Raw genomic sequence first — 24,144 nt, 5'->3', positions numbered from 1 at the left:
GGTGCCCTCCTTGCCAGACTTTGTACGCGGGAGAAGAAGTTATAATCGATCACGGATCGAGTGAACACTACCCACCACCTTCGCGACCCTCGTGGCCTTCCCCTTCTGTTGGTCTCGACGGGATATCTCCGTCAAGATCCATAACATGCGATACCAGTTCCTTCACATCAAGCGCAAGCTCCTCGCCCACCTCCACCCCAACCATGCCCTCCACCTTTGGCCAAACTTCCTCCTCTACAAGTAGATCATCTTGACCCTTACCTCCACCCATCCTCCAAAACCCTTACTTCCAACATTGATCATGAGGATGATGAGAGCCTCAACAAAAAAGATTACAAATATGAAAATGATGACGTTGAGGAGGACGAGGAGCAATTAGCCACCGATCTCTTTGCCTTCGATCAGGAAGAAGTGGTGAACAATGACAAAAGGAGGTGTGACGGGCGAGCAAGATTAACAGTAGGTGCATCGAGCGACGCACAAGTTGGGGAAGAGGAAATCGATCGTGACGAAAAATTTATATAAAATTAATAATTTAAAATATAGTAAAATTAATAATTTATAATTTAAAATATAATAAAATTAAGAATTAAGGTTAAATATTTTAAACCCCAATACTACTTTTTAAAATATAAGGATCGGAATACTAATCATAGTTAACTATAAAAAACAATATATAATTACCCATATAATACATCATATACTGCTCACAGCAAATGCCTATTCAAACAGACAAAATATGCAACCTAGCATAGAGAATTGTGAAAGCCAATTATCTAAGCACCAGCTGACAGATTCTAAACCAAGTCCATTGATGAATCCTCAAAGATCTGGTCAATATTAGTTGTGGACCAAGCTGTACATCATACGTTACACATCAAATGAACTTGTATAAATAGTCATAGCAAAAAAGACTAACATGCATAAACCAATCTTCTAAGCACTTGTTAGACAGCAAAACTCACTATACTTGTGATCTTTGCAAAAGGGGTGTTTACTTCAACATCCTTTTATATTCTCCAAGAAGAGCAAAGATGTCAGAAGCAAGAGAAGTTGCATATATGGTGGCCATCATCTGTTATCTAATTCAGTATGAGGCCTTCTGCTTCTTGTTTGCAGTTAAATCATGGAAATATGAAAGAGGAGGACTCAGCTGCTTTATTTTCCAAACAAAAAGAGCAAGACAACATACTCCTGCTAATTAACTAGACACATTTCTCATTCTCACCAAGAAACCGAGCACAACATTAGCAGAGTTATATTTGCAATCCAACCCTAAAGTCCATCTAAATCACTCTAAAACTACTGCAAACAAAATCCTTCAGAAGATCATCCGCAGCATATCGATACAGGTGAACAAGCAGTTGATGGCAGACCGGTAGGAGCAAGGATGGAGTAGAGCCAGCCCCTGAGAGGAGAGTAAGCCACATGATCACTAGTTCAAACCCTTGTCTTACAACCTCCTCCCACAGACACTAGGCCTGATCTCGGATTAGTCCAAGAAGGTTTCCATGATGTCTTGGTAGATCCCGGCCTCCGAGCCCCTGTAATCCATGGGCTGTGGTGTTGATGCATGATGATGGTCCAACGAAGACGACGAAGAAGAGGTAGTCATTCTTGCGGGTAATGTGAAGCTCCTCTTGAACTTGCTGTTCTCCATCTTCCTAGCCTTGCCGGAATGGCTTTCCAAACTCAAGAGATCCTCGGTGTTACTGGCACTGAGTGCTGCGCCGCTATCGCCTATATTTCCCTGGCCCGGCAAGCCAGAAGCCTCGATGGCCTTCGACTCATCCGCATTGCCACAGATGCTGACCGGAGAGCTTGCAGTCAGATTCTTCCGAGCCGTCATGAGAGGATGCTGATGAGGTGGTGGTCGGTGTCCCAACATCTCGGCACCAAACAGTAGCTTGGCATCATCTGTTCTTCCCGTTAAAGCAGTGAAGAAAGACAGTCCATTGGGCCATTTCAGGTCGGATTCCTGCTCCGGCATCATCTCATCCATCTGTGCTTCGGAGGAGGGAGGGAGGAGGTACAGCTGGGTGTCGTCTTTGTTGCTGGGTAGTCCCATTTGAGCCGAAGGGTGGTAAGCAGGGGAAGCGAGTGGAGGGTGGCTCCAGTTGAAGACCGGCGGCGGAGGCCGAGCTGGGATCTGCTTCACCGGGGCAGATGGTGATGGAGAGCTGTTCCTGGAAGAGGAAAACAGCTGGGAAAGGAAGAAGCCAGATTGGTAACCCAGTGACTCAAACATGTGTCTCATCCTCAACACAAAATGCAGGTCTTCAGGTATCTGATACACATCCATACAAACGGATGGAGGAGGAGCATGTCAATATGAAGCACTTGGGGACTGTTCATCTTGGTCCACAAACAGAAAGAAGAACATTGCCACTCACAATGTTGCAGGAACCCAGCTGTAGCAGCCCATGGCCAGCTTGAATCACAGCTATAGTCTGTGCACAGAACATCAATACATCAGAACACAGAATCACTCACCTCAGCACCAGCAACGGAAGGTGAATAAAACAGGATTAAAAAAGAGTGGAAATGGGAGTGTGGGTTTTGCCTGAATGCCAGAAGCAAATTGATCATTCCATTCAGGAGGAAGCTGCAATGACCAGAAAACAACATGAACAGAGAAGCTAGCATATGAATCCACTACTAGTGTTACAGGACCTCTTTCTTTCACTCGTTCAACAAAAGGAAGGAAGAAACCAAAAAAGCAAAACAGTGGCACAGGGGCAAGGGGTACATACAGCATCAAAGGAGCTCTGCCAGTAGTTGGCGATGTTGGGTTCGCATTCAGAAGGTTCCTTGAAGACCCATTTGTGACACTTATCAGAAGCAACCTTACCCATCAGCCTGTTCGAATCAAATCAATCAAACCATATTAAGGTTGAAGCCTGAGCTAGAGCTAGAGAGAAGATGAAGAAGAAGAAGAAGAAGAAGAAGAAGAAGAAGTGAAAAAAGCAAAAGTTGCAAAACAACTCCCCTCTTTCCCGTCCTAATTTCCCTTTGCTCCTCCTGCTCTTTACCTTTTCCAGACCAATGACAACAAAATAGAGGACACAAAGACTAGCACTAACTTGTACTGGCTAAAGAAACAAATTTGGGCAAAGGATTACACCACAGGCAAAATGAAGAGAAAGATAATAATTATAGTGTCCCTTTCTGTGAAAATAATAACAACACCTACCCAGTACCCACCCTTCTCCATAATTATACAGCTGAATGGACATCTTGCTGAAGGCCTTTCTCACTTGGTCTTCTCCATCGATATCATCCACTCTTGTCCTACAGAACCCATCCTCCCACATCAACATCCTGCAGGCCAAAGGAAGCAATCAAATAGAAGGGAATCAGACAAAACAAAAATAAAAAAAATTAAATTAAATTATTTTGCAAAAGAGCAACACGAGGTGGTGTGGAGTGAAGAACACGACTCACAGGTTGCCATTGTCGTCCCCAACCTTGCAGCCATTTCCTCCTCTACACCTCCTGCAGCAGCAAACCACACATCACAAAGAGTTCAAGAAATAGGAGTCGGGGGAAGGGGGAGCCAAGAGATGATGATGATGATGATGAATCGAAGAAGATGGGAGAGAGAGCGGAGGGGATACGGGCGAGGTCGGATGGTCCAGAAGACGGAGTAAGTCCAATCCGAGTTGAGGCAGACGTTCCTGAGGGCCTCGTGGAGAGCCAACATGCCCACGGCCTCCTTGCTTCTACTATCTCCTCCCACTCCTGAGCCCACCATCTCTTTCTTCCTTCTATCTCTATCTCTATCTCTATCTCACTCTTTGTTTGATATATACTTATTTTTCCCTTTCACCCTCCTTGAACTTGCTCCGATGATGCTATCACACCTTCGATCAACAGTGCAACCAAACCCCACACCAAGGTTGGGTAAGTAAAGAGGAGTGGCAGGGCCCCTCGGCTTTCTTTCTCTCTGGTCTCTCTCCAACTCTCTCTTTGCAGCAGGAGGTCTCACATCCCCACCTCAGCTTTCCTACCTTTCCCAGTGGCCTGACCAAGTTTGTTAACAAAAGAGCAGAGAGAGAGAGAGAGAGTGAGGGATTTTGGAGCTGTTGGTGTCTGGCTATTACTTTTGGGAGGAGTAGAAAACAGTTCAACGTTGAGGAGGATACGGGTGAGCTTCTTTCCCTTGCTGCTTTGTCATGTGGCATGCTGGTCCTGTCTCTTTTAACCTCGGGTTACTTTTTAACTCCTATTACAGACCTACCCTCGAGCGCAGTTGACAACACTGTTGCTTGTTCAGGTGACGGAGATGAGAGAGGGATGCCAACAGTTGCCCAGCTCACGCTCGCCATGAACCTGCATGCATGCTTCGTTCCCGCTCCACTTGGTCCACAAACCATGGCCATCCCGCAATCCAAGGAAACATGGATGGCGGACGGATCAAACTTCCACCGCCGCACAGAATTCCAGCAGAACAGCTCGAATTACCCTGGTCATACAATCCGATACCAGATTCAGCCACCACAAATGATCAGATCTCCACCTTACAGCGCACGTGAGTAGACAGTAAAGAGGCAACAGGGAGACCATTGAATAGTCTCTCGGTAGCATCTTCGAACAAGAAATGCTGCCCACATTTTGCATTCTGCCAAACAATATGTCGACTGGTTGGCACATTTCCTCAAGGATCAAGGTGACTGCAGCTGGCAGAACCCCCCTCCCCCCGGTTAATCTTGTCGTCAGTCTCCTCTGCAAGAGGAACCAAAAGAAAAGAAATCTGCAAAAAAGAAGAAAGAGAACAAAATTGGCACTACCTAAGCAACCTTGGCTGTTGCAGCCTGCAGATGTCAGCTGTTACATTGAGCTCTGTTTCGGTGGTGGGGGGGAGGATGGTGTTAGTACGCGAAAGCAGGGGCAAATGTGCAGCTCAGGGTCGGCATCCACGGCGAGCCCCTGGCCGCAGGGCAGTATAATATCAGGGGGACTCACGTGCGCACGTGCTGTGGCAGTGGGGCGGTGCCTCGTGAGGCATAAAGAAAGCAAAAGGGAGCAGAGAGAGAGAGCGGCTTAAGCTCTCATCACTCGCAGAAACAACACACAGTGGCCACCAAACTCTGGTGTGCGTGGCTCAAACCGAGACGGAGCAGTCAACCAAGGAAGAAGAAAGGGGAAGAGGGACGAAGGGAAAGCGAGGGCGCACGAATCGCGGGGCGCTGCGCCCTCTACACGCGACATCCTCAACCTAAACAACCCTCCTCGCTCCACCCCCCGCATTGACCGCCCACCTCTCTCTCTCTCTCTCTCTCTTCTTCCCTCTGCCCACGCTGATTCCGACTTCTTGTCCGTGTCTCTGGGCCCGGTCCCGGGCCCCACCTAATTATTGTTGACTGGCGGTCCGAATCCGATCCCCGTCAGATTCGCCGGGTTGGGTACGTATCCCGCATAGCTGGTACCCAGAAAAATACCCGTGAGCAAGGAGGAATCTTTTTTTGCCCCTTTCTTTAGTACTTCAGTTTATTTGTGATTTTAATGATATAATAACTTGACACAATTCTTGCTGTATTTTTCTCAGCCAAAGTTTAGTAATCTGTCAGCATAAATGAATTAACACCATCATTTTATGCCTGTTCATTCTGACACACTGGAGTGTAGAGTAAAGATAGTGTATGAGGTGAGGAGGACCATGAGAGACATGAGCTGAGAGATCAGATTTGGACCACTATATTCTTTTTTGTTTGTGATTCAAGCTGGATCATTAATTTTCATTGAAATGTATAACTTACCCCTTTTTTTCCCTCTTTCTTCCTTGCCTCCAAATAGGCTGTTTACAGAGGAGATGGACTTGATTTGTTCCTGTCAGGCTGGGAGAGGGTAGTCAGCAAGTCCTCTGCTACCAATCTACCAACAACACTCACCCAGTTGGCACTCCACACAAGCCTATATAAATGCTGAGATATGCTATCAAAGATATGCCAATCTCATAAATGCTAGGACAGGAGGGAGGATCCTAACATCATGGTAAAATCATTCTTTTATGGCCTTAAAAAAAGGATATTTTTTCTCTTTCCTCAAAATAATCTCTATGCTTGATAAGACTATAAGACATTCCTTGTATGTTACTAAATATATTCTTGAACACTTTGAAAAAGGAGATGATGCTAATATGATACATACAAACAATTGGTTGTGACCTATCAATGCATGCCACATATATATAATCGAGGAACATTAACTATGTAATAATACAAGTGACTTGGGATCAGCTCGAATAAAACTACTGGTTTTGCATAAACAGACCAATTCCAAAGGTCTCCTCTGCATTATGGTATATTAAGCCATGCATGTCCACAAGTTGAGATACTTGTGTTGGGCTGTGTTTTTTTCCTTCAACCTATTAACCTAACATAATTGCATAAATACATAATACCTAAACATTATAAAGATTGGTTTTGTATTGTAAAAAAGAGTGATGAAGAGGGCCTTTCATGGGCATCAAAGACTGGTGTAGCTCCTTGAAAGTGGAGCCTGTCCATCATGCATGCTTTGTGAAGACCATGTGCCTAAACAAATGAGTTACCACTCAACCAATGGCACCATGAAAGCATAGTGATAATTAATGGTGAAAGAAGAAGATCCCTCAAGAGCTAAAGAACAGTTCAATGCACATAATAATGGCAGCCACTGTCACCTCTCCCACAGCTAGACTCCTCTAACTCAGCTTTTCAGAGATGTCCATTGTTTTCTACTCGTGACTTTTGGTTCAAAGAGAGATTGGAATCTTGTGCGTGTACTATGGTTGATATAGCTGTCATTTGAGAGGAGATCAAATTGGATATTTGAGCTAGTAGTAAGTACTATGGCACTTGTATTTATTTTAATTTTAATTTTCATGTCTGTGTTGGTTGTGGAGATCCATTCATTGTTGGCATGGCCACTGGGAAAGGCAATTGGAGATGAATTAGGTAATGGGGTGCTTAAAAAGACAGCCATCATCACCCTCTTCATGCAATTAAGTCATTGTGGATTAAACATGCTACACACATAAAACATGCATGCTTTTCGTTATCTACCAGGAGTGCATTAATGGATAAGCCGAAAACTCAATTGGAATGTTACTTGGATCCGAAATAATTAATATTTTCTAACCTGATATTTATTCCTGAGTGTATACGTTCAATTCTGAGATGTTGGCAAATAACATGAATTGCAATCCAAAAACAAGATTTAGATTCCACGTGGATCCTACACCAAACCACAAATGTAGTTAAAACAGGGAATATATATCGATCGATACATACAGAAATTACAGATTAAATTTGATTTGTAAATTTGCTTGTTTGTTACTATTCGGAGATAGATGCATGTAAAATATAGTTTTTAGTTGTCTCTACATCTTAATTGCTACACAAAAAAAGCCAAAACGAAACCTAAATTTTCTTATTACTCAATAAATATATATAAATGTACAGAAGAAATTAACTGGAGCCAGCCAGAAAAGTGAAATCATACCTCGTTGCATGATTCCGGGGAGATCGAACGGACCGCATTGTCTTTGACCGGGTGCAAACCAAGTCAACGTCGGCATCGGCTATTAACAAAACCAGGCCGGATATGCAGGCATGCAAACCCTACGCATACAAGTCTTTCAGAATTCCCTCCATCACCGTCCATCCATTCCCTCCTATGATCCCAGCCACTCATCGGTGTTCGAGTCAGACGGACGGACGGTCATTCATGCATAGAATCCGCGTTCAAATTCTAACGAGGGCCCCATAAAAAGAGGCGGAGTCGTCGACTCTTCCTCGGAAGACTTTTGTTTTTCTTTGGTGGGGGTGGTGGTACGCGATCCATCTCCTCCTCCGACGCTTCGTCTTCTTCTTCTTGAAAGAGAAAAGAGAGAGAGAGAGAGAGAGAGATGGAGCATATGATGGGGCTTCTCAGGGTGCGGGTGGTGAGAGGGGTGAACCTTGCGTACCGCGATGCCCGAGGCAGCGACCCATACGTGGTCATGCGCATGGGCGGCCAGGTCTATCAGAACCCTTCTCCCCATGCCTGTCATCCCTGTGTTACATTCATTCCTTCATCTCAGATATCTCTGTAAGCTTTGGATGTTTCAGGACTAATATTCCTCCTATTGTCGAGGGCTTATTCCTAGAATTCCTTCTTTAGTTGCATGTCTAATTTTCTGTGATATGATGCACACCAGATAGCATTAGAATCGGTACTAGTTTTCAAATACATGGTAGAATCATGAACAAGTCTTTTCATTGGACAAGATAATAATGGCCTCTTCTTCTACATCCAACCTGATTTATACAATGTTAAGAGATAAGTTTTTGATGGTGGGAAGTTTAGGGCCCCTATGTTCCATTTTTATAACGTTAGCTAAATTTATTGTCCACATATTGATATTTAATCTCACATTATTCAATGATTTCTTGCTTTACCAAATGGTTATTTTTATCTATCATTTTGTTGGGCAGAAACTGAAGACCAGTGTCAAGAAACACAATGTTAATCCGGTTTGGAATGAGGATCTCACTCTTTCTGTTTCGGAGCCTCTCCGACCAATTAAACTTGTATGCGCCTGTCTTTGCTTATATAATCTTTCTACTCTGCTAGCTAAACTCTATAGAGGACATGAAGAGTTTGCTTGCTATGAACAGATTAGGACCAAAAAAAAAAAATCCTAACATGTGTCTGCTTTAATGGATACACAAACAAAAACATAACCTACACATAATAAGATGCCATTTATTAATATAAATCTAGTGCTCAATGTTGCTTTGGACAAACATTTTGCTAATATACAGACAGCTAAAAAGAAGCATGAAGGTTGATCGACTATTATCGATATCGGCTATGAGAAAATGGTAATCTTGATGAACTGCTTCTCATGATAATGCACTGAACAAGAAGCATGAACTCGAGTTTGAAAAAGTAGCAGCAAATTGACTACAATGAAATAATGCAATATAAAGTGTTAGCTACTATGATCAACTTCTTAAAGTAGTGCAAGAAACTAGTTAATGGCAAGAAGATGGCTTGTCTAGTCCTATTGCATAAATTAGATCAAAGTCAAAGAGCAAACCTTGAGATAATATCTGTGCCTTGTTGTAACTGCTGTTGATATGATCTTGTAGCAAGTTTATGACAAGGACACATTCAGCAGAGATGATAAGATGGGTGATGCCGAGATCGATATCCAGCCATTTGTGGAGGCAGTCAAAATGAACTTCTCTGGCCTCCCAAATGGTACCATAATCAAAACTTTGACTCCCAACAGGCAGAACTGCTTGGCTGAGGAGAGTGCCATTGTTTGGAAGGATGACATGATTGTGCAAGATGTTGTTCTCAGGCTCAGAAATGTGGAGAGCGGTGAACTGGAGCTGCAACTTAACTGGATTAACATACCTGGTGCATTAGGCTTGTAGGCTTTTATTTGTATACCCAGCAAGATGTGCAATTTACTCATGAAACCCCATATGCACACTGCACTTTTAACTCCATTTCCTACAGTTTTGTACCACTTAATACTGTTGCTGGAATGTAGTCTTATCAACATGCAGACTTGCCAAAGTGATAAATATGATGATCTCATGTATAATGAAAAATATTGACACCCAACTATCCATCAGGCAATGATTTCGTGTGCCCACAGAAGTCACCAGATGTGTAACACAGCTGCAATCCAAGAAATTACTGTGTAGACATGGGGATCTATAACCAACTTCATCCACCAGTAATTTCCTGATCTGAGGTAGCCATAATAGCCTTGATAAAATACAAGTTAGTCTCAAAGAGAGCTTCCATACAAATGATAACTGATACGCTTAGTGAAACTCTAGATGAATATGGTGTGATCACTAATATACACTGTCCAACAGAAAAACCCATAAATCATCAGTGTTTCCAACAAAATTTCATCACTAAGTCGAGATATCTGATGAATTAATGCAGACTCTTCCAAAAATATTTACTTGAAGCGTCTAGCATCTAGTAGGGCCTCACCTTCAAATGACTCCTGGTCCTCAATCATGGCATTCACCCTCTCTTTCTGTGCTTCATCAGAAATGTCAACCTTGGTCCAGTCATACAACTCCATATCGTAGACCTTATCAAGCACAAACTTTGGAATCTCCAGTCCATGGAAAAGCCACAGCCCCTTCGCCTTGAAGGGTGGGTCAGAACCAATCACGAGCATCTTTCCAAATGCATATTTGCGAGCCAAGTCCATGCGCTGCAGGAAGCCACTGACCTTGTTCAGGGTCACGAATTACAGTGTTCTCGTCATTGTACCTTGTAGTCACAGAACCAAAGAGAGTAACCCTCAGGATCATACATATCCCAGAAACCTGGAGTCATGCTCCATAATAAAAGGAGTCAGTAAAGCTACCCGAAATATAATGCAAAAACAAAAAGTTTTTTACTGCATTACAAGATAAAGCTAGAACATGGAATATGGTTCATACAACTATTAGAAATAGAATCAATAGAAAAGGTCATTGGTTCTCCTACCATTTATTAAATGTACAGAAAAAAAAAATAAACTTATTGCCACCCTTGAATAAAAAACAGTCATCACTGTTTATTAGTTCTTATAAAGTCTTCTTAGGCTTCTTCTATCACTTTGCACCGCATTAGTTCTTATCCATTATCAATTCTCACTAGAATCTACACCTCTGCTCTTAAATCCTCTACAAATGTTCTGTCATGAGTGCTACCTATATCACAAATAGGTTAAAAAGTACACTATTATAGACTTGTTAAAACCAAAATCCATCATATATTTAAGCATGTCTTGTTTCAAGAATTGCAATGAATTAGGTTTAGCAGATATTGCTACCTATATCATAAAAATAAATGAACAGTGAATTACCAATTAAGTAGCTAAAGACATCATACACATTAAAAAAATCAAAATCTATCATCAGTGATCATACTATCTAGTTCTCCTTCATTGTCAAATTCAATCAGCAACCCAATTCAATCACAACTTAATGATCATCAGAAAAACAAATTCAATCAGGATCCAAAGCTAGAAGAGATACCTTTGATGGCAAGCTCACGAAAGTTAGCTTTTGTATTCGAATAGAGCCTCTTCCACTCATCCAATATCATCTTACTAGGTGGCAATAGGTCTAGAGGATTTTTCGGATTGGGCTTGGGAGCCTCCTCTTCCTCTTCCACAACCTCCTGTACTTTGGGTTTCACAGCCTCCTGCTTTGGTTCTTTCTTGACTTCCTTTGGCTTAACTGCCTCTTTAGTTTGAGACTTATTTTGTGATGGAACAGATGGAACTGAGTCTGCCTGCTTGACCACGCCTCACCTTTCTGAAGTTTGGTTGATTAACCATAGTCCAGAAATACCTTTCCACATGAGGGAACTCCAAGGTAAAACTCTTAAGCATGATCAGACTGAACCCGAGGTATAAATTGCATGTCATGATAATATCAACTAAAGTAACAGAATGGCCAACAAGAAACGTGTTCACGGCAAGATGAGGGTTCAGAACATGAAGTTTCCTCTTCAGACAAGATATTGCAGATTCCTCAGCCTAAAAGACAATTTCTACAACTTATATAATGCAATTACAAGTGTCACGCTCACAACAGCAAGGTAAGGCATATGGCCAAGTCATGGATAAAGCCAGCGGGAAGTATTTGCATCAACTTCCATCGAGGCAAAGTCAATTATCTGTTCAATGTGGGCCTGACAACAACATGAATTAACAATTAGGTAAACTGTAAGAGGAGGCCAAAAAAGATAAAGACAGCAAATAACTTACATAATCCATACGTGAACTGCCATAAAGAGGGTTATCAGTCTTCAAGTGAGTAACTGAAGAGACCAAAAGAGCAAAGAAGTACACATCACCTTTGTTATTGGTCAAATGGAAATTTGCACTTTTTAGTGGCATCAGTCATGTGAAAAACAAATCACAATTCTAGTGCATTAAAACTATTTAAATATGAATATTTAATGGAAGAATAATGTGTATGAAATACTCATAATCACTGATGGTGAACAAACCATAATAAATTAAAAACTTGAAAATAAAGTGGTTCTTTCATACCATAACGAGCTACAGCATTGCTCTAAAATATGGGACCATCAGGTGTTTCCAGTACAGGCACCTGAAACCAAAAGTAATTCCAGATTTTACAAAAGATATACAACTTACACAAGCTTGTACTATGGTATGAAAATAAAATAAACATTTGCATATAGAAACATTACCTACCTTTCCTATACGGTTCGTCTTGAGAAACTCGAAGTTTTATTCGAAACACCCATTTCAAAGTTCTTGGTTAACTCAACTTGGACCCCGCTGTAGTCTGCTGCAATGAGTGTCTTAAATGCATTCTTGTTTGTGTTGCCAGCATGCAGAACCTGAGGAACAAAAGTCTGAAACATCATGCAGCTGTAAAACCAAAAGATTTACCAAAGAAGATGAATCTCTTTGCCAAAACATGGTAAAGTGCACAGTCTGCAGACACACGAACTGATAAGAACTCTACAAAGAGAAAAAAAATAGAAACTTTATTTCATACTAAGACAACCTGGGCCCAAACAAACTAGGAAAATAGAAGGAAGCCACACGAGATGTCAAAAGTAGAGGTTAATAGGGAAGTTGCTTCTAGGCTCCAAGAGATCTTTGTATTTGAATCTCAATATGCCTTGAGCCATTAATAGCTTTGATTGCTATTGGTGTTGCATAATCTAGCTGCAGATATCAAGGCGACAAGAAAAACACATAACATTAAATTCTCTTAAGTTTTACCAGTTACTTATAATTAAAATAGCAGGAAAAAAGTTTGCTGATTAGCAATTTTTCTGAAAACCCTTTTTTCATGGCTCCCAACTGCATGGCCGAGGCCACTATTACCAACTAACATCAGCTTCCTGAACTATCATATAGACTAGCAACGCTTACCCAGTCCACCCGACCACTTGAGCACCGAGTTCTCACACCTTTCTTTCTTGGCTTAATGATAAAAAACAGCAAACCCTTAGTCCCAACTATACGAAGTCAACACGAATCCCCGACAACCCCTGTGAAACTACTATAGTTGAGCCAAACTCTTAAAAAGTCAAACAACAATTGACCCAAGCAAATGGTAATTTGTCACTATCTAATGTCATTTAAGTCGATTAATACTGTTATCCATTAACATACAGCATAAATGACAAAAGTCAGCAAGCCTTGGTGGTTAGAACAACCAGAGGAGAAGCGACATGAGTGGATTTCTACAAGATCAACCGGACCCCCACAGGTACGGAAAAGGAATAGAATGTAGAAAAAAATGTCCAGCGAGAACGACATTATAACTGCAAATAGAAGCAGGAGCATGTGGATCCAACAGCTAAATCTCTTTTTTGACCTAAATTGATATCATAACATAGATCCATCTGTTGCAAGCACATGTTAGATTACAATTACACAAGGATGGGAGCATATCAAAAGACAGCATGTTCCGATAAAGATCCAACAACACCAACACGGCCGAAAACCCAAAGATGACTTCTTATGTTCCGAACCCCAGATAACAATTGCGGACAAATCAAAACAAAAGTGACAGCATGACTGGTAATCCAATCACACTTTCAAATGAATAAAGAGACCTAACTCTCGGACGAAGAGGGCCGATCAATAAAAGAAATACAACTACAGGAACAAAAATGGTTACATCGTTCCAAAAACTCACCAGCGCCATCGCATCCGTGACCCGCGACCGCCTCGATGCCGGATCTAATCGACACGAGATAATCAAGTCAAATCAATAATAAATCAGCGAATAGATCAAGAAAGAATGGGGAATCTGTCGTTGGAGAGTACACCAAGAGGGGGAAGAGAGGGCGAGAGCGGACGGGTGGCGTCGAGAAGCGAGTGAGGATTAACCGAGACCCGAAGTAACGGCAGCCCAAACGCTCTGTTTCTTGAATCCTACGGCTCAGATTATACCGTTCGGGCCTCAGTCCGTAGGATTAACCGAGAGCGATAAGGGGTCGGGTTCGGGTCATCTGGTTCGGGTTCGGTCAGCTTCCTCCAAAACAAGCTTTTTAATGTACATAACAAAAGTCATTGATTCACGTAATATTTCTATGCTCCAAGTCATTGAGCCGACTCTTAATCAATTACATGAAACAGGTTTTCCTTGATGAATTTTCCTTGGAACAATTACAAGGTGGACTGAAATATTCTGTAAGGGTTCATGCTGATATGACACAGCAAAGCAACTTCCATAATCAGAGAGAATTCTTCCTTTTCCTTGCGGTTTCAGTATGCTTCAACTTCCATTTAATCGATCTACATCCGGGAGTAACCTCTGTAATCTTCATATTGTTCCATGAACTCATCATTGAATTTCTTGAAACTGTCCATGATTGCCGGCATTTCTTCTTCTGCTGGCAAGATGGTTGTCCTTAGATGGAAAACCCTGTCAAGAACCAAAGGCTTGATTATTATAAGCTTCTTTGAGGTTTTGAGACCTTTGTTTCATACAGGCTTTGCCTGTCAACTTCCACGAGAAAAAAGGAAATCAAATTCCTATTCCATCACATTCAAAGGTTAGCAAAATCTCAAACTTAAAAATTCAATGAAAAGAACTTCTATATTTCAATAGAACTGCAAGACATTTAAGCTGAACTTGATTGAAGAAATTGTCGTTATTTTAAGTAGAGCTTCTAAAGATCAACTCCTAGCTTTGCCGAGTAGCAGCAAATTTTGTCTCAAGTTTTTCATGTAACCCAAAACAAAAGCGATAATCAGGGCCCATTATTTCTTCCTCGAGAAATATCTATGCTCTATAAACTCTGGTCCTAATCCTTAATGATCATGATTCCTTTGCATAAACTTTCTAAATCAAAATTATTATCAAATTATGTATGTATTGCTCGAAATAACCAATTTACATAGCACAATTAGGACAATGGAATTTTTCTTGCGTCAAAAAACCAGAATGAATGGATTTCCTTAAATTGTTGCATACCCATTTATGTGAATCATACTTCATTTATAGATCATTATATACTTCAATCTCGAGAACTTAGATTCGAGAAACCTGATAAGATGAATTAAAAAAATCTAAAAGCAGTTTACAGAATAACTCATAAGTACCCTTCTTTTTGGCCGAAACCTGAGCCTGGTACTGTTGAAATTCCTGTAGCTTCCACAAGCTTGAGGCAATAGAAAACATCAGGAGCCTTGCCAGCCCTTTTAGCAGCTTCAATTGCTTTTGGTGGTAAGCGTATTTGTGGAAATGAATACATGGCACCTAAAACCAGCCTCAACTTTAGTAGCCAATAGTTCATGCTGACTAATGTTGACACAATATGATTCACATGTATTACCTTCTGTAAAGTTGCAGACAACATTTCTGCAACTATTAAACCCATCAGTCATTATATGGGCTCTTCTCTTCAAGGACTCGAGGATTGCATTACTGCACCATAATTTAACAGCATGACATATTATTATACGCCTAGGTCCAGTTAAATAATAACGATGTGCATTCAATATTTGTAATACAGAATTATATAAATAATTATGACATTAAAAACATTTATTTTTAATTAAAATAGATAAAATTAATCCCATAAAAAATTGATTACACAAATCAACTGGCAAGGTGTTGCAAACCAAACAGGTGGGTCAGGCAGTGATTTGAGCATCAATTCTATATCACATCAAATGACATATGACAGATTCACATGATATAAATTCCAATTGCAAAGCATCAACCTGTGTGATAATGAAAAACTGCAATTGATATATTTAAATCCAAATTGACCCAGTCATTCCAATCAATTACTCCAAAACATGTCATTTTCTTTAGTCTATCTGCCTAAACTGTTAGGTTATTCTTTTCTATACTTTCTTATTGATGTAATGCAAACTAGTTGATGTTGGATTATACATGGGAATTCATAGACAGTGAATGTGTAAATCAAGTGTTTAACCTGTTTGTCTAGGATCATGATCTTTGATGTTCCAAAAAATCCTATTTTCCATATTAGGAGGTCATACAGCTTGATCTAGTTATAGTGGTATGGTAGCAAATCTGATGGTTTTCAGTAAAAAGTTGCAAACTTCCATTTTTCCATGTTTAGTCTAACTAAATTATAGGGAAGTTAGTCCACATAATTGACATAAGCAAGATTTAAAAAATCAGTATAAATAATGGTCAACACTATCATAAATGATTTTTCTTCACATTTGGAAAGCTACAATGTCAAACTTGATACAGGGGACCAAGTTTGCTGCTAGGATTTTCCAATGCAAGTACAGATATTCGGGCTGCTACAGCATTCATTGTTGTTCTTATACCATTTGTACAAGACAATGTACATAACATTATACAACAGAAACTAAATGAAGACTTTATAGTACATAGGCATTTAGACAAGACAAGTGATAGGTTTCATCATTAATTTTAGGTAACATTGGAAAACATTAATTTGCATCATGAAGATAACATAATCAATGATGTCACATGCATTTTTACCAAAAGAGCTACATATATAAAGCTTGTATGGACTAGGTTAAATATGATACACATCATCAATTCTTGATTGGTACATGTTGATGCATTTGAAAATACGACGACGACGATAACAACAAAGTCATAAGTCCCAACTATTTGGAGTCGGTTACATGAATATTTTAACCCGTTGAAATATGTAAAAAATCATATATTTAGTTAAGCTTAGAGTACTTTAATTTTTATTTATGATTTTTATTAGGGTCTTTTTAGGTTTTCTTTTATCTCTCCTCGTATCATTAATCATTTCATCTCTTTTAACTACTGCATCCATAGGTCTCCTAAATATATGTTCATACTATCTCAAACAATTTTCTCTCATCTTATCCTCTATTAAAGTGATACATGATTGTTCATTAATAAAAATATTTTTTTTATCTTTCCTAATAACTTCACACATCCATCTTAATATTTTTATCTTGGTAACACAAACTTTTTGTATATTTTGTTTCTTAAATGCCCAATACTCAGATCCATAAAGTATTATTGGTCTCACAACTATCTTATAAAATTTTTCTTTTAATCTCAAAGGCATCCGATGATTACACAAAACTCCTAACACCCCTCGCTATTTTAATCATCTTGTTTTCACAGAAGGTAACTGGTGATCACCTTTTGTATACGTTGATGTATTTGAAAATGAGATCTTAAAATGCATATCTCATACTAAAATCTGGAAAAGGAAAGACACTGATCCTGGAAGTTGCTTACTAATTATTCGTACCTCTCTGCAGCAAACCTCAAGTAAGAGATATCTCCTGGTTTGGGGGGGTTAACCATCAGCCCTAACTGAAAAGTAAATCACCTTTTTCATATTATGATATAACAAGCAGTTACAGTTAAAGAGCAACCTGAACCAAGTTAACAAGAAAAATAAACTTACAAAGATCTGTCCAGGAACATTAGGACTGAGTGACACTGATGCAACTTTGTAGATCTCATCTACAGTCTGTAAAAGAATTAAATGTTACGCATAATATTAAAAATCAAGCAGTATCATTAGAATAGGGCATCTGGTTATGAGGAAAGCACTGTGAAGGACTGCTTATGATATTGTCGGTTGCATTAACCTTGATAGCTCCAAATACCATAATCTGGTTCCTTTATGAGATCCCTAAAATTTCACTTGTAAACTTAAGGAATATAAATCAATCCTTTGCAAAATTTGTTAACAAGTTTTTTTAATTAATTCTAGAGCTGGTGGTAGATGTATCTCATCCCATCTTAACAAATTAATAATTTGCTTTACTAGCTAGTTGCTTTATGGACAAACTTGCATTCGTTTATGAAAATTTGAACATTGGCATATCTGATTCCTCTGTGATGCACCAAAAAGAATTACCCATGATCGGATAAAAGCTCTTAATCATGTCAAGTGTTATTAATGAAAACATGCTGATAAAACTATTCTGATAATTCTGGAACTGATTAGCATAGAGATATCATCTTATTTTTAGTGCAGACATAAATTTGTCAACATCTAGTTGGTATAGGACATCATTCAGGTACTGATCATATTCAAATTTCCATCAGACATTTATAGGCACGGATGAGCAGATCACATCAAGCACTAGGACAAACGATTTTTCTTTGGACTTTGTAAAAATGTACAAAAGGTATTTTATTTCATGCATCTTCTAGTGTTCGGTGATCATAACAGAAGGATAAACATGCAATGCATCACTAAGATGTAATAGAGTATAAAACAGCAGTTAAAAAATTTGAAAAAATGCACCTTAGCAGGTAGGTTAGTCATTTCAAAGTATCCTCCACGCTGACCACATTCTCCCCAATATCCTTTTGACACAGTGTGGAAAGACACAAGTTGGACCTCCGTACTAAGAGGTGGCCCCATGTCCAACAATATCTGGAAGTATTGAGTAGATTCTAGATCAAAATACCAGTCATGACAAATCATACAAGAATTTTAGCAATGAAAACACATTTCCACTTCCTTACTTTTCTTGCACTTATGAAGGGTCGTTCATCCTGATATATGTTTTGTTGATAAACTTCATCAGCAAGTAGGACTATGTTTTCTTGAAAACAAAATTTCAACAATTCTCTTAAATTGGCCTCACTCAGACATTGGCCAGTGGGATTTCCTGGGTTTATGATAACTAGAGCTCGAACCTGTGTCCACAACAACATTATTTGTTATGCTAGCTAAGGTGCAGAGCCTCCAGCTGAAGTCGATAAAAATAAAACACAAAATATGTTTTTAATTGTAATCAAGGAAAAGCAAGCACCATAACAGATAGGATATTGATGAGAACTTCTCCAAAGCCAAAAACATATATATACAGACAAAAAATTTCAACTTTTGTCGTTTGATTCAAGCCTAGTGGGACTTGGGAGGAAAGTACATAGTTTAACTGTACTTGATTAATATAAAATACTAGGAATTGGATAGCGATGGCGTACGTGGTTATGCCGCACAGAGAATTTTGAGAAGCTAAAAATTTTCATATTTATATCTTTTTAGAATGGTTAAACACTTGATTGCTTTAAAGGTGCAATGAAGATGCATGGAAGGGCCACAATGTTGCTATTGGTAAAAGAGTAAAGAGAAATTTCCATACAGATAACATGCAAGTTGTTATCTGATTATAGTACAAATGACATAAAAGAGTGAAGAGTAATATCATATGAAGAAATTAATTCAGAGGCTGGAATGTTATTAACTGCAATAAAACATAAATGAAAAGTTGAACAGTGACCAAGAATTTGTTTTTTAAACAATACTATAACAACATATTGATACTTGTAGTTGTTAGTAGTAAAAGATGCAATGCTGACAAGTAGTGGGAAGTTGGAACTTTGATTTGGTTGTCACCAACATCAACAAAAAGCTAGGTTCTTGAAAATTACTTCAAGAAAAACATAAATGTAAAATTGAAAACAACACTAGCTTACACAAATTCCTTTCATCCGAGCAGCTGCTACAGATTGGCGAATGTGATTGATATCAAGACCCCAATTGGCCTCTTCTTCTAAATAATATGGAACAAGAGATCCACCAAACAAGGATATTGTAGCTGAATAAAGAGGGTATTGTGGAACTGGAACCAAAATCTGTCAAGTTACAAGTATTTAATCCCGACAATCTTAGAAGAAGAAAAACTGCAAATTAGAGAAATCAATAATGGCTAACATTATGTATCATGGTTTCTTTCCTTTTTGAGTTTTGTTTGGGTATATGTTTATATTCTCAAGAAAAATCTTACACCATCGTTCTCATTTCTGATTATAGTATTTAAAATCTGCATCACACCTTTGCTAGCTCCATCAGTGAGATATATTAACTCTGGGTCACTGCAATTAGTGAGATACAAGATTAATATCCTTACTAAAATTTAGTTACTATGTTCCTTTGTTAGAATATAATCAGTCAGCTAGGTCATAATCTTGTTACCTAGGGTACCCATCACGCCGTCCAATAAACTCAGCAATTTCTTTCCTGATTCCAGGAAGACCTCGGGAATCACTATAGGCACCTGATAGCTCAAAGAAAATTGATGATTCTTGTCAAGAATACCAAAGCATATCATTCTCTTGGATTTATTGCATAATAATAGCTAATAAAAGAATCAAATCTAAGAAATGAGACTGAAAGATTATGAACACCAAACACTGCACTTGAGAATTAAAAATTTTGATTAACCTGGTAAAATACAAAAAAAATGTTGCAACATAGCATCGTCACATTTTACATGAGCTTGGAATAGGCCTAGTATACTAGCATGAACTATAAATATGGGGACTCTGGGTAGTAGGATTAACAATTTTCCTTTCTGACTTATGATTAAGATCAGATAATCTGGTAAAACAAATATAGCTTCATTGCTGGTTTATTTGGAAAAAAAATACTAAATGACCAAAATCACATCATATCATATGTGTCTAATTATATAGTTTTCTAGATCTAATGTTTAATGGATCTTGAGGTGCGTGCACACCGAAGAATAATTACGGGTGATATATCCGAAGGCAAATTTGTCCTGAACTGCTGCACCATTGGGAACAATATGCATCCTAAAATGGTGCAACACATTGAAAACATCAGGTTTCATTTTGTTAAATGCCAGTATGATGTATTTATATGCTAATGCAGCCAATCCAGTCATTATATAACTCCAAATTATATGCCCCACATATGGATACCAAAACCTAATCGTAAATTAACTGAAATGGTAAAAAGCAACAAGTAGATGCAACACTTGAGTGATTATGGAGCCATACTTCTGCAGGCAAAAAAGATAAGCAAACAGAAACACATGGAAAAGATAATAATAAGGTAACACTGAAACAGTTAGGAATAAGAAATACATAGAATAGAGACAATCAAGATTTATCATTAAAAGTAAAGACCAAAGTGGGTCTTCGAATGAATTGATATTATCAATTTAAAGTCATATGTGATAAAACTAGAGAAAAACAAAGATGGATTATTGGTTGAACCAGAAGTAGCAGACTTTGCACTTATTATTGATCAATGTCTCAAAAGCCCATTAATGAAAAGCATGAACAAGTATGGAGAGATATTTCATCTAATTGCCATCTTAAGATCAACCACCAGTGAACAAAAGTGAAAATTTAAGATCTCCAAGCCTGATAAACGAGAAGCATGAACTCTACAGAAAACAGGTTTGACCAAGTTGCCATCTTGAAGCAGGTGACCAATAGAGTACCTAAACCACCCGAGGTCAACGAAAGATAATGTTTAGCTCTATCAATGGCATCTGCTGGGAAGAGAAGCCCAACATTAGGATCATCCAACAAAAATGGAGCCTGGCATAATGCTATCACCTGCAATAGAATGTACCACATAATGTCAAAATTACACAACCAGAAGCGATATCTAAAAAAAAAAAAACTTCATGAAGTCCGAGCAGGAAAATTTGCTCCATATTGAAACAAATATGTCACCTAACGAGACCTATGAACTTTACACTGTCTATAAGTTTCTCAAACAAATATAAAAGTAGAATAAAACATTAAAGAAGAAAGAAATTGATAATGATGCATCAACTAGTTTATTGAAAAAGGATAGTGAAGACAGGGAAGACAAATAACCTGACGGGGGAATGTTAGTGGCTTCTGTCCTAGAGCATGAGGATTCCCAACATTTGTAAAAATAATCTGCAAATAACAGAAAATTTCAAATTCATAACAAAATTATGTAAACAAGATTCTCATGCATATCAATTTTTACCGGTTAAAGACTTTCCAAGAAGACTAACCCCAAATTGCAACATACTTTTTGAGAGTAAATTGCAACTTGATATTTTTTTTCATTATAAATCTTGATCTTACACAGGATACGCCAAAGAAATAATAAGAACCTAAAGCAGTAAAATTCTTCAATACTGACATCAATTCTAAAACTAGATATGTTCAATATCAAGGCATTCGACAACACAAGGAAAATTAATTCAAAATCTGATCCACGTGACGATGCTCAGGATCATTCTCTCTTTCCGAAACACGATTCTTAATAAAAGCACAATCAGCAATGTACAACCTAAACCCTGATGCCGCAAAATCAAACATGGTGAAGCGGAAGAAAACAAAACCTTCTTCCCTTCCTTTTGCAGCTCCGAAGCGCGCAGATAAAGCTCGCCTCTCACAGCATACGCGACCTTCTTCACGTTCTCGTTCAGCGACTCGTAATCCAACGGCTTCGGTGCCATTCCCGATGGAGATCCCTCACCTCCTATCCCTGAAATCCAGTCGAAAAAGCCAACTCTTACCCCCAAACAAAAACCGATTTGATGAGATAAGCCATCCGAAAACGATAAAGAAAAGTTGGACTGCGTCCGATCCGATCGGATTACCACCTGAAAATCTCGAGGGTCAGAGGAGGAGAACAGAGTGAGAGTGCAGACGGAGCCGTTTTAGTGGGTTTCTGACGGCAGAGTTCAAAGCCACTGCACCAACAAAATAAGAAACAAGAAAGGGGGCCGGCAATAAGAATATTGGCTGGTCATCGTTTCACGAATATATATGTATATATATATATATATACATATATATATACCTTAGAAAAATATGTGTTTTTTTTTTGGATCATTCGTCAGGAGATAATGTACAGAGCAGTCTGTCCTCTCCTTTTATTATTTGTTTATTACTATTTTTATAACACAGAATTTGGGATTGAATCAACGCCACAGAAACTGACAGAAATATATATATTTATTATATATATATATATAATTAATGAATGAGAGAGAGAGAGAGAGAGACAGAGAAACTCTGATTGATAGAAAAGAAGAGATAACAAACAGATCTGTAATTGAAGCAAAGGCCACAGAAAGAAGAGAGAGAGAGAGAGAGAGAGAGAGAGACTGCCAATCCAAAGAGTGCGGTGGGGGATGAATACGAAACTCTTGGTGGAAAAACTTGAAGAATTGAGAGCTCCAACAAAGGATTCATCAGGCTTTTATGCAAAGATTTTACGGAGCTTGTGATCTTGTGGAGAATATCAGATATGGAAATTGACGAGGGTAATAATGACGATAAGACCCGGGCGACGTGAGCTCCCCGTCTCGACAGCACCTGATCAACATAGATAGGACGACGACCGGGGCACGCCATGTCCTGCGCAAGCCCGGTCGTCCATGTCACGCCAACACCAGTATCAGACGTTACCAGGAGTACGAGCCTGTCCCCTGCAAGCGAGCACATAAGGAAACAATAAGCTTCCCTATAAATACCCTCGCGTCCTGAACAAGGAGAAGAAGAAAAAGGAGACACAACTCCGTTAAAGAAACCCCCTGCGACTACCCACTAACTTGATCGTCGGAGGGGTTGGTTCGAGCTCCCCTTGAGGAGAATTATTTCAGATACGGAAACAAAACAATCGCCACTTGAGGAGAATTAATTGATTCATATAATTTATGCACATTATAATGTATTTTAGTTCTTGTGTTATCATTCATTTAATATAAATCATTGATAAAAATACTTACATAAAATTGATAATAATATATTTATCAGATGCTTCATCCTACTTAAATATCAAATATAATAATTCGATTTGATTAATTAACTAACTCATCAATTTTATTTGATTTAAATCACTAATTAAAACATTTAGATTAAAACATTGATTTTTAATATGAGACAAATCGAAATATTATAATTATGCCCAACCACCCTCTATAAAATATTGAACACATGTGATAGTTTCCCATTGTTATGATCCTTAGGATAATAATGATTTTGATGGCTGTCACAATAGATTAAAGAAAAAACCCTTACAATACTTCCCCACCCCCTAATTTACGGATTTGGTGAACTCGAAAGTCCAAACGACCAATTTTCTATCACCTCTCTCTAGTCCACTCCGTCATTTCATTGCATTTCAAACGAAGAACCGAAGGAAGAGCAACACCATGCCTCCGTTTCTCTTCTTCCATCGGCTCCCCCACTCCCAACATAAGCGGCTTACGTTCTCAATCGTCATAGTACGAACAGGAGGCTCTCGGTGTCCTCCGTTCCCGAGGCTCAGCTGCCTAAACTAGCTTGTCGGTGGTGGCGAGCATGCCCATCTTTTCTTCGCCTTTGGGTTTGTTTGATGCGAGCATGCATTTAATGTGGCCCTGTCGGTCCCCAACCACTC

At 39.0% G+C, this 24,144-nt stretch overlaps 3 protein-coding genes and 1 pseudogene across 4 annotated transcripts; 1 reads left to right on the top strand and 3 right to left on the bottom strand.

Annotated features, from left to right (window-relative positions):
* Nucleotides 1–1,129: 1,129 nt before the first annotated feature.
* Nucleotides 1,130–5,444, bottom strand: LOC103994680 (protein RICE SALT SENSITIVE 3). Its single transcript, XM_009415083.3, has 7 exons — nt 3,618–5,444; nt 3,445–3,495; nt 3,205–3,321; nt 2,754–2,859; nt 2,564–2,605; nt 2,394–2,450; nt 1,130–2,287 (listed from the first exon to the last, which is right to left on the bottom strand). Exons 1-7 carry the CDS (start codon nt 3,752–3,754, stop codon nt 1,493–1,495), a joined length of 1,305 nt encoding a protein of 434 aa, XP_009413358.2. The 5' UTR covers nt 3,755–5,444; the 3' UTR covers nt 1,130–1,492.
* A 2,354-nt stretch (nt 5,445–7,798) lies between these two features.
* On the top strand, nt 7,799–9,571 carry LOC103994681 (protein C2-DOMAIN ABA-RELATED 3). Of its 2 annotated transcripts, XM_009415085.3 has the most exons (3): nt 7,799–8,002; nt 8,460–8,555; nt 9,120–9,571. In XM_009415085.3, exons 1-3 carry the CDS (start codon nt 7,892–7,894, stop codon nt 9,408–9,410), a joined length of 498 nt encoding a protein of 165 aa, XP_009413360.1. In that variant the 5' UTR covers nt 7,799–7,891; the 3' UTR covers nt 9,411–9,571. The 2 variants fall into 2 exon arrangements, with proteins under 2 accessions (XP_009413360.1, XP_018686264.1); XM_018830719.2 differs by lacking the exon at nt 8,460–8,555.
* LOC135646037 (elongation factor 1-gamma 1-like) lies at nt 8,706–13,899 on the bottom strand (annotated as a pseudogene).
* Nucleotides 13,900–14,046: 147 nt separating this feature from the next.
* Nucleotides 14,047–22,521, bottom strand: LOC135646035 (glutamate--glyoxylate aminotransferase 2-like). The gene is made up of 14 exons (XM_065165118.1): nt 22,361–22,521; nt 22,097–22,242; nt 21,597–21,662; nt 21,212–21,329; nt 19,936–20,017; nt 19,748–19,835; nt 19,437–19,595; nt 18,480–18,653; nt 18,256–18,387; nt 17,404–17,469; nt 17,245–17,309; nt 15,331–15,422; nt 15,098–15,254; nt 14,047–14,417 (listed from the first exon to the last, which is right to left on the bottom strand). The coding sequence occupies exons 2-14, from the start codon at nt 22,211–22,213 to the stop codon at nt 14,288–14,290; spliced, it is 1,446 nt and encodes a 481-aa protein (XP_065021190.1). The 5' UTR covers nt 22,214–22,242; nt 22,361–22,521; the 3' UTR covers nt 14,047–14,287.
* Between the last annotated feature and the right edge of the window lie 1,623 nt (nt 22,522–24,144).

Source organism: Musa acuminata, chromosome BXJ3-8, assembly GCF_036884655.1.
Source record: "Musa acuminata AAA Group cultivar baxijiao chromosome BXJ3-8, Cavendish_Baxijiao_AAA, whole genome shotgun sequence".
Taxonomy (NCBI): Eukaryota; Viridiplantae; Streptophyta; class Magnoliopsida; order Zingiberales; family Musaceae; genus Musa; species Musa acuminata.
This window is presented reverse-complemented; position numbering and strand designations above follow the sequence as displayed.

Coding starts and splice junctions, on each gene's coding strand:
- LOC103994680 (XM_009415083.3), bottom strand. CDS start 3,754: ATGGTGGGCTCAGGAGTGGGAGGAGATAGTAGAAGCAAGGAGGCCGTG. Junction 2,860..3,204: donor CTGTATAATTATGGAGAAGG/GTGGGTACTGGG, acceptor TGATTCGAACAG/GCTGATGGGTAAGGTTGCTT. Junction 2,451..2,563: donor AATTTGCTTCTGGCATTCAG/GCAAAACCCACA, acceptor TTCTGTGCACAG/ACTATAGCTGTGATTCAAGC.
- LOC103994681 (XM_009415085.3), top strand. CDS start 7,892: ATGGAGCATATGATGGGGCTTCTCAGGGTGCGGGTGGTGAGAGGGGTG. Junction 8,003..8,459: donor TCATGCGCATGGGCGGCCAG/GTCTATCAGAAC, acceptor TTTGTTGGGCAG/AAACTGAAGACCAGTGTCAA. Junction 8,556..9,119: donor CTCTCCGACCAATTAAACTT/GTATGCGCCTGT, acceptor ATGATCTTGTAG/CAAGTTTATGACAAGGACAC.
- LOC135646035 (XM_065165118.1), bottom strand. CDS start 22,213: ATGGCACCGAAGCCGTTGGATTACGAGTCGCTGAACGAGAACGTGAAG. Junction 19,836..19,935: donor CGGCGTGATGGGTACCCTAG/GTAACAAGATTA, acceptor CACTAATTGCAG/TGACCCAGAGTTAATATATC. Junction 15,255..15,330: donor TGTCTGCAACTTTACAGAAG/GTAATACATGTG, acceptor GGCTGGTTTTAG/GTGCCATGTATTCATTTCCA.